This window comes from Galeopterus variegatus, unplaced genomic scaffold (assembly GCF_000696425.1).
Source record: "Galeopterus variegatus unplaced genomic scaffold, G_variegatus-3.0.2 Scaffold1919, whole genome shotgun sequence".
Classification (NCBI taxonomy): Eukaryota; Metazoa; Chordata; class Mammalia; order Dermoptera; family Cynocephalidae; genus Galeopterus; species Galeopterus variegatus.
In genome coordinates, this window is record NW_007728030.1 from 234,430 (window position 1) to 243,975 (window position 9,546).

Here is a 9,546-nt window from a genome sequence, read left to right on the forward strand (position 1 = left end):
TTATCCTCTGTAATTCAAACAGTGAACTTTAAAATAGGTAGCCGTAATTTAATAATATGGTAGTTTATCAGATATGGCTACTTATATGATGTTATGGATAAGCTATAAAAATCTTTTCTTAAAAGTATGTTACTGAACTGTTTTTTATTTCCTACAATACCTTATATTCTGTTCTGAGTTGCATATGCTAAGAAGCTATAAATTGATATGCTATGTCAAAATATGAATATAATTTTCCTAAGCCTAAATGATTTTGAAAAGGTTGGCTGACTTCAGAGACTTTATAAACCTGCTTGCTGTTAGCTCAGGATAGAGAATTCTGAACCACCCTGAAATCTAAGTCAGTGTTCATATATTTGAGAATTGCAAATCAATCTCATAACTGCAGGGAAATAGTAGGATGAGCATTTGGTGTCAAATACAGTTTTCCCTTAAATTGGCATTTGCCCTTAGGTGGTTTTTTTTTTCTTTTCTTTTTTTGGTGGCCGGCTGGTACAGGGATTTGAACCCATGACCCTGAAGTTACAAGGCTGCACTCCAACCACCTAAGCTAACTGGCAAGCTCCCTAGGTGCTTTTTAAAAACAAATAAAGAAACTATATTCGTACAAAGTGTAGGGTCATAGATTATTATTGTTGGGAGGGACCTAGCTCGTTCCCTGAGTTTTACAGGAAGAATAGTAGATGTAGATTCAAGGAAATGAAGTGACTTGGCTGAGGTACAGCTGACAACTAGGCCTCTCACCATTGTATCAGAGGTTTTTGATCCTTAAATCTTCCAGAATATGTGAGGATACTTCAAAAAGTTCATGGAAAAATAGAATTAAAAGGTAATACAAATTCTTCCATGAACTTTTTGAACCCTCATATGATTTTCATTCTAACCTTCTGATATAATTTAATTGATGATTAAGTTATTGGAGTAATTTAAAAAAATATATCAGTAGTAAACTAGATTAAGTGTGGATGATCAATGACCAGTTATTTAAAACTTTATTATGGAAAATTTTTAAACACGTACAAAAGTAGAGAGGACTAATGAACCTTTTTTTCGCCTTTTTACTGAGATCAGATTCAAGTGACATAAAACTCACCATTTTAACCATTTTAAATTGACAACTCAGTGGTCTTTAGTCTGTTCACAATGTTATATAACCGTCACCACAACCTAATTCCAGAACATTTTCATCATCCCCCCACAAAACCCAAAGTAGTCACCCTCCATCCTACCTGCCTCTCCTCCTAGCATCTGGCAACCACAATCAACTTTCAGTGAAAATGAATTTGCCTACGGGGGACATTTCATATGTCCTTTTCCACTGCCTTTTTTTTCTTTTTTTGGTGGCTGGTCAGTTCAGGAATCTGAACCCTTGACCTTGGTGTTACCAACAGCACACTCCAACCCAGTGAGCTGACAGGCCAGCCCCATTTTATATGTCCTTTTGTAACTCGGTTCTTTCACTTAGCGTGTTTTCAAGGTTCAGCCATGTTGTAGCATGTGTCAGTATGAACCCCTATTTAGCTATCACCTACCCGTAACAGTTATCTCTTAGCCAGTCTTTTTTTAATCTGTATCCATGGCTATCCCCCACCCCACCCTTATTATTTGAATCAAAATGCTAGAGACATGGTATCATTTCATTCATAAACATTTCAGTATTTATCTCTGAAATATAAAGACTTAAAAAATAATTCTGATACTATTATTAAATCTAAATTACAATAATTCCATGACCACTTTTTATTTTTAATTGGCTTCTCTAGCTTACTTAAGGTCCTTGAACCCCTTTTCCCATCCCTATTTCCTAATCAGATAATACAACTAATTTGTATTATTATTTTATCTGAATAACATTTAAGACAAATCTGTGGGATTATTAGACCATTAGTCTCTTTTGTTTGCTTTGATTCTTAAAAGTTGCCCCATCATTCTCTACTCACCAGTCACAGAGCATTTTGAAATGCTTATGCTGAGGCATTTTTAAACAGCTTTACTGAGATATAACTCACATATCAGACAGTGCACTCATTTAAAGTGTACAATTCAATGGTTTTTAGTGTATTCACAGAATTGTACGATCATTATCACAATCAATTTTATAACAATTTGTCACCCCAGCGAGAAATCCTGTACCCATTAGCAGCTATTCCTCATTTGTATTCAACCCCCTCCTCCCCTGCAACCTTTAGGAAACCACTAATCTACTTTCTGCCTCTTTAGATTGCCTATTCTGGACATTTCTTATAAATGGAATCAAACAGTATGTGGCCTTTTGTGACCGGCTTTTTTTACTTGACAATGTTTTCAAGGTTCTTCCATGTAGCATGTATCAGTACTTCATTCCTTTTTATTGCCATATGAGATTCCATTGAATGGATATACTACATTTTGTTTATCCATTCAACAGTTGATGGACATTTGACTTGGTTTCATTTTTTAGCTATTATGAATTATGTTGCTATGAACATATAGAGAGGAACTTTTGAGATTGTTTTATTTAACCCTCTTATTTCATAGACAAGAAAACAGTGGTTTGGAGTGGTTTGGAGGTAACACAGCTAGGATGGGAACCCAGGTTTATCAATTCCAGTTTCCTTTTGACCCTACAGACTTAAGTTAATGTTTTTGTTTGTTTGTTTGTTTGTTTTTTTGTCCTTTTTGAGATCGGCCGCACCGCGCTCAACCAGTGAGCGCACCGGCCATCCCTATATAGGATCCGAACCCGCGGCAGGAGCGCCGCTGCGTTCCCAGCGCCGCACTCTCCCGAGTGCACCACGGGCTCGGCCCTTAAATTAACGTTTTGAAAAAGTGTTTGCTGGGCCGGCCCCGTGGCTCATTTGGGAGAGTGTGGCACTGGTAGTGCCGAGGCCACGGGTTCGGATCCTATATAGGGATGGCCGGTGCGCTCACTAGCAGAGCGTGGTGCAGACAACACCGTGCGGAGAGTTGTGATCCCCTTACCGTCAAAGAAAAAGAAAAAGTGTTTGCCACCTGCATATTTTCCTGCCTTTCTATATTTTGTTGTTTTTTTAGCTTTTGGGTTTTTTTTGGTGGTTGATCAGTAGGGAGATCTGAACCCTTGACCTTGGAGTTATCAGCACCTGACTCTAACCAAGTCAGCTAACTGGCCAGCCCTAAATTGTTGAGTATATAGCAGTGTTGGCTTATTTATGAGGTTTGTGATTTGAACTGGAGATCTGCAATTTGAGACCATTTAATTTGTAAATTCCCAGTGGAAAGCATGCCAAATAATATAGTACTGTAGTTCATGTGATTACAATATTTTAAATACTCAATCTAAAGAATCCTTAGAAATCACAAAGCTGAAACCACATCAAAAGAAGCAGAACTATTATTAAAATTCAGAATTTCAGCGCTGATTCATCATAGTGAATAAGAATGCACCAAGCATTCTCAACACTGTTGCTGAAGTGTACCTTTGAGGTAACAAGGGAGAAGTAAAGGAGAGGAAAGACTCTTGCTGGAAACCTGTTTTCTTTTAGATATATCTTTCTGCCTTTCTGACACTTGGTAGGATTTTTTTTTTTTTCTTAATTTGACTAGCTATATCATGTAACTGCAATGTGGTGTGGAGGGGAGGGAAGATAACATTTGAGCTAGAGTGACCTTACAGCCATTTCTGTTTCTTTTCTCTGCTTCTCTTAAAATCTTCCAGCTGAAGGCATTAGGAATCCTCCTTAGAAGAGAGAGCTGGGTCGTTGTTGATTGTTCTGCCCAGTAATAAGAGAGAGCCTGGTATATGGTGCAGTGAGAAGGGCACTAAACTTCACTCTGTGTCTAATAAGCTGTGTGACTGTGGTCATTAGCTTTATTTACTCATCTGTAAAAAGCAGGTCATAGGTCTTTCCATTCGACCTCGCAAGTGCAATAGGAGGAGTGAGGAGTAAGAGTCAGAGGCTGTGGGAAGGTTTGACTGTCCCTTTATTCCCCCTTCCCCACATTGCTTCCCCTTGCTAGAATGTAAGCTCTGGGAAGACAGGGACTGGGGTTGTGTGTGTGTGTGTATATGTGTGTCTCATAATAGTAAGTACCTCCCAATGTAGTCATGCTGGAGGAGACACAATGGTAAGCAAACAGACATGGTTCCTCTCTGACAGGCTTATGATCTAGTGGAGGGAGACAGGGATTAACCACGTAATCATAAATGTGTCCATCAGGTCAGGAAGAGAGCCAAGAAGGAAAGGCCGCCACACTGTGAGGGAGGGAATTCAGGGGGACCTCACTGGTCTTTGGGATGGGGGGCTTAGTAACTGTGGAATTGACTGTCCTCTCTTTGGGTCTGTTTTAGCCCTTGGTAGTTAGAGCATGTTACTTACTGGAATTCAGTTAGGAGACTATAGATTAACCTTACTCAGGTGACTTTGGTTCAGGGCTTTATTGAGGACATGGTTTAGATATTTTCTAAACCATGTGAAGAAAAAACCAAGTGAAGAAAAAAATTCACTTTTCTTGAGAAGAGCAATTTTAAAAAATATTCTCATTTTGGCATTCTCTAATTTTTTGAAGTGTTTCTGTACATAGATGTTACTTTGTTCTGAAATTCTGAACCATGACATTTGGCTTATTTTTGTTTCCAGGAGCTTTTGATGGGAGGCCAGCAGACTATTTATTTATGCTTCTCTTTAACTGGATTTGCATCGTCGTATCCTTCAGTCTGTTATTTTGGGCCAGAAATAACCCAGTTTTTTACAGTTTGGGGGAAATAGACATTATTCTTTAAAAACTTTATGAATTATAGTATTTGTATCTTTTGTTTACTACAGTTAATGATGAAGAATAATTAAAGTTCTTTTTAAAATCTGTAGTAAATCCTATAGCCCTTGAGTGATGCAGTCGCTCACCATTGCCTTTGTAGGATTTTTCCACATTTGGTTGAGTTTTATTACTGTTCCCTCTTGTTCCCAGTTCTCTGTGTTCTCATGTGTGACAGCTTGTTGACTGAAGCACCAAGAGATTCTGTACCATGAGACAGCTTTTAAAATCTGTGATCCTTATCAGAAAATTAATTTGCAATCAGCATCCTTTTCTGATTCACTGCTGTCTTCCTCTTGGGGTAACAAGTAGCAATTCAGTCCCTCAGTAAAGTACCCAGCTCTGAGACGGGACACAGTACATCTCTGCTTTGTTTAACCACAGCCGTCAGCAGCCTTCCAACGGCGGGCTGTTACAGATGGCAAGAGGAGCAGAAGTTGGTGAGCTCACAATTGCCTTTGGACTCAGCTCCCACTTAAACTTGGCCAAGAGCCAGAAAGCGTGACACTTTGGATGCCCTTTCCCATCCTTTAAGGGAAGAAAAAAATTGTTTTGGATTTCGGCCATGCTCTAGAGTCCTGAATATGAATAAAATCATTATTTATTTCAAAGGGGACAGCCATCTCCATCCTCTATTTGAAGGAGAGATTCTGCAAAGCAGTGGCAAGGAGAGGGAAAGAGGATGCCAGGTGACCAAACTGTCATATGTCAAAGCTGTTAATTTCTACCATTTTCTTGTCTTAGCATAGTCTAATGGAATACTCATAATGATGATTATTAGATACCTTTGTGTTTTGGGATGTTTTAAGCAATCTGAACTATAGAAAAGTGTTTTCCTTCAGAACATTAGAATGAAATTAACATTTAAAAGGGGGAAAATAACCCGTCTTGACTAGGTACAGAATGCATTCTTTATATCAGATCTTTAACTTTACCAATCAAGATTACTGGCTTAGCAATGGATATGCAGGTAAGTGTCCTTTTAAACTATCTCTTTGCCCTTTTATATGTTTCATATTTACTATTATTGGCCTTTGACAGAAATTGCACTAACTATGAGATTATGTGGGTGTTTTGAAATTATAAAGTTATAGCTGTTTTATTTTGAAGATTTTAAGTCAGCCAAAACCTTGAAGATCTTACATGACTTATCTAAATCATTGCTTTTTTTTCTCATTTCTGGCTTCTTTATTACATTTGAACATTGAGAATAACGGTTATCCAGTGTTCTGGGCATGTCTGTGGATATGTATTTTTTAAAGATTGAGATTATATGGTAAATATAGCTTTGTTGCCTAATTTTTGCAAGCAACAGAGCTTACCCTGATATTTCTGAATCCATCTAAAATGATTGTGTTGTATTTTATTATAGGATTTTTTAGCATTCATTGTATGATAAATTAAATAATAGCATCAATTTATCATTCTGATTAGCTGAATTTCCTTTTGGTTTTTGAATACCCACATGAAAATATTTTTTGAAGAGGAGGGGTAAAAAGTAAAAAGCATAGTAGATTTATGCTAAGCCTCTCTTAGTGCCTCTGGAGCCTAGTTTTTACATGTTGACTTCTTTTGCAGTTGCTGATGATTCCTTTGATCATGTCAGTACTTTATGTCTGGGCCCAGCTGAACAGAGACATGATTGTATCGTTTTGGTTTGGAACACGATTTAAGGTACTTTACCTTAGTTGGAAAAACTTCATTTATTTGTCTTTGCAGAAATCCCTCTCTTAAGCCCAGGGATGTACTTTCTGACTCATCCAGAAGAGGTCACTGCAGAGCAGTGTACCATAGACAAGACCCTCTTTCCCCTCAGTCCCAGTTCTATTTCTTTAGCCAACCCAGAGGCCCTTGCTGACTGCTGTTACTTCTCCACTCCTTCTGTACCTCATGTCCCTCAGGGTTATGTCCCTGAGTGATCTCTGTGTGTGTGTGTGAGAGAGAGAGAGAGAGAGAGAAGGAAAGATACTCATGAAACCCCGCCTTTTAAAATCTGTTCTTATCCCTCTCTCCCTGTTATGAGCTTTACACTTGCTAAAACAGATTGGTTTTTGCCCCCAAACACTTCCATCTATACCTTCTTTCACACTTTTCCACCTGTAACATCTTTTCGATTCTCTTCCTCATATAATCCTACCCATTCTTTTTTTTTCCCTCAATTTTATTTATATTTATTTTTGTCAGGTACAGTGCATTGTTTCAACACATGCATATACTGCACAGTTGAATCACTTAGGGTAAATAGCAGATCTACCCATTCTTAATTTTTGTTTGGACCGAACATATTTCCTGAGTCTCCTGCCTGGAATTAGTCTTGCTTTTGGGCTTTTATAATACTTTGTGTTCCTCTGAATTACTTACCAAATTTAGCCTTAAAGTTGTTTATGTGTAACCCTCTCTTTACTAGTTTTTGAAGTTCCTTGCAACTCCCTTTGCTCTTAGTATGGTGTTTGGGAGAGTGTGATTAGTTCAGGATGTCAATGTGTAATGAGTTAAAAATTCGAAGAAATTTTGTGAGATATGTAAAAGAAGAACCTAAAAAAGATGGGGTATTTTTAGTTCGTAACAATTTGCAGGTTGGAGTCCTACTGTGTTTCTGTCATGGGCCATGTTTTTAGCACCACCCATAGGACGCTCATCTACTTTCTGAAGCTGGTTGTTAATATTAATTCAGCATGGCATGTATTGCATCTGAACTATGTGCAAAGTACTCTGTCTGTCCAGTTGTAAATATACAAATAAGCATAGTTTTAGATAGGAAGTTTAAGTACAGCAGGAATGATTCTAGGTTGATCCGAGAAATTTTGCAGTGACCTTCCAAAGGATTTATATAAAGCCCTTGTCAATATATCATTACCCATTTCAGTCCCTCTAGCAGGTGTATCCTCTTTAGGTGTGGCTATTCACATTTGTGTATACTCTTTCCTAGGCCTGTTATTTACCCTGGGTTATCCTTGGATTCAACTATATCATTGGAGGCTCGTAAGTGAGATTAGATTTATTTAATTAGAAACTAATCCTTGGAAAACTTCCATTAATCTTTATCTTCTTTCTCTAATCTTTATAAAGTAAAAAATCTCAGCATTGATGCATTAGAACCTTATACTTATGGAGTAATTTTATTTTGATGTAACTGATTAAATTGCAGGGCTTTAAGCACTTTGAACATTGTGGTTATTTTGTTGTTTTGGTGGATGGCTGGCACAGGGATCAAACTCTGGATCTTGGTGTTATCAGCACCACACTGTAACCAGCTGAGCTAAACTCCCAGCCTTAAGCACATTTAACTTTGAATGGTTGTAATTTTGTTAGCTCATTGTTAGACACAGTATGCTTATATATGTGTGTGTTTGAATAAATATTTATTTCTGAATTCACTAACCAGATTGAGGAAACATAGACCTAATTTGTGTTTGAGTTAACTCTTCTGACAGGTATGCATAAAATTACTGTCTTTTATTCTTAAGGCATTTCCAGAATGCCCTGGAAATTGCTCACCAGTCACAGAAATGCAAATTATCAGATGGGAAGTAGTTTGTAAGTGGTTTGATAGTATAGAAGCTTGGGCCAAGAAGGGTTAAATTTCTAGTTTGTTGGTCTAGAATTAGAGCTGAGACTTAGGAAAACCTTTAATGTATCCCATCAGAATTTTAAAGGGAAGATACCAAGATGCAGGTATTCTAAGAACTCCCATTTCTTATGCTATAAAATATTTTCAGTATTTTAATAGGTTTTAATGGGATGAATTCTTCATATGTCTGACATATTTGCTCTGTGGGATCCTAACTTTTTCTTCATACTGATAGGGAGAAGTGAATGAATTGAGCAGACTAACTCTGTTTATAGCATAGCCCGTTCTGAGCTTGGGAAGGCTGCTCTCCCACCCAGGAAGGCAGAGTCTGGGCGTAGTTGCAGATGTTGGTTTGTCTCTAACAGGAATCATGTTGCAGGTGAAGACAAAGAAGGATATATAATAGTAAGAATGGATTTATAAAATCTTGAGGTGACCTATATGTAAGCCATGGGAAAAGTGAAGGTCAGTGTTTATTTTAGGATTACAGGGTGAAGGTCAGCTTTCCTAAGTGATCTCTGTGGTCCCTTACACTCAAGGATACAAGAAGCAGGAGAGAAGTGCTTCATGGTTCCAGGAATGGGAGAGCAGGAATTTATTGTGCATCTTTTCCTTACTCCCATGTGTCTCTCTTAGTAGCCTTCGTATTTGCCTGCATTTTGCACATTTAATATTCATGACTGAAAGCATTCAGAAACTTGCTTTTCAACTTCCCTAGACTCTTGAGGCAGGAAGTAGCAAAAACAATATTTTGAGGATGGACTGGGGCTTGAAAGAGATGTCAGAGGGTTGCTGGCCTTGAAGAGCCATGGGCCTCATTGGTTTAGCAGGACTGATCTTCCCTCTCCCTTGGAATGTATTTGCCACTCAGACTACAAAAGGGCTCATTGTGGAGCTGTCATCAATACCCAGGGACTGTGAATGGGCTGCAGTGAAGGATCACTTCCCTTATGCTATTCGTTAAAACTTGGTGCATCTCACTTTATTGCCTGAATGTCTTTAATCTGGCTCTCTTTTTGCAGGGTAATCAATGAGCTAATTGGAAATCTTGTTGGACATCTTTATTTCTTCTTAATGTTCAGATACCCAATGGACTTGGGAGGAAGAAATTTTCTATCCACACCTCAGTTTTTGTAAGTATTTCCCCCCCCCTCCTTTAACAGTCATTTTACTTCCTGTGTTCTTATTTATCCTGATAAGAG

At 38.1% G+C, this 9,546-nt stretch overlaps 1 protein-coding gene across 1 annotated transcript in view; it reads left to right on the top strand.

Moving 5' to 3' along the window:
- DERL1 (derlin 1) overlaps nt 1-9,546 on the top strand; it is a 28,729-nt gene that overhangs the window by 15,035 nt on the left and 4,148 nt on the right. The window contains exons 3-7 of the mRNA XM_008579592.1: nt 4,599-4,663; nt 5,717-5,743; nt 6,352-6,447; nt 7,703-7,755; nt 9,367-9,477. Of these exons, the coding sequence (XP_008577814.1) occupies nt 4,599-4,663; nt 5,717-5,743; nt 6,352-6,447; nt 7,703-7,755; nt 9,367-9,477 (352 nt within the window). The remainder of the gene's footprint in view (nt 1-4,598; nt 4,664-5,716; nt 5,744-6,351; nt 6,448-7,702; nt 7,756-9,366; nt 9,478-9,546) is intronic.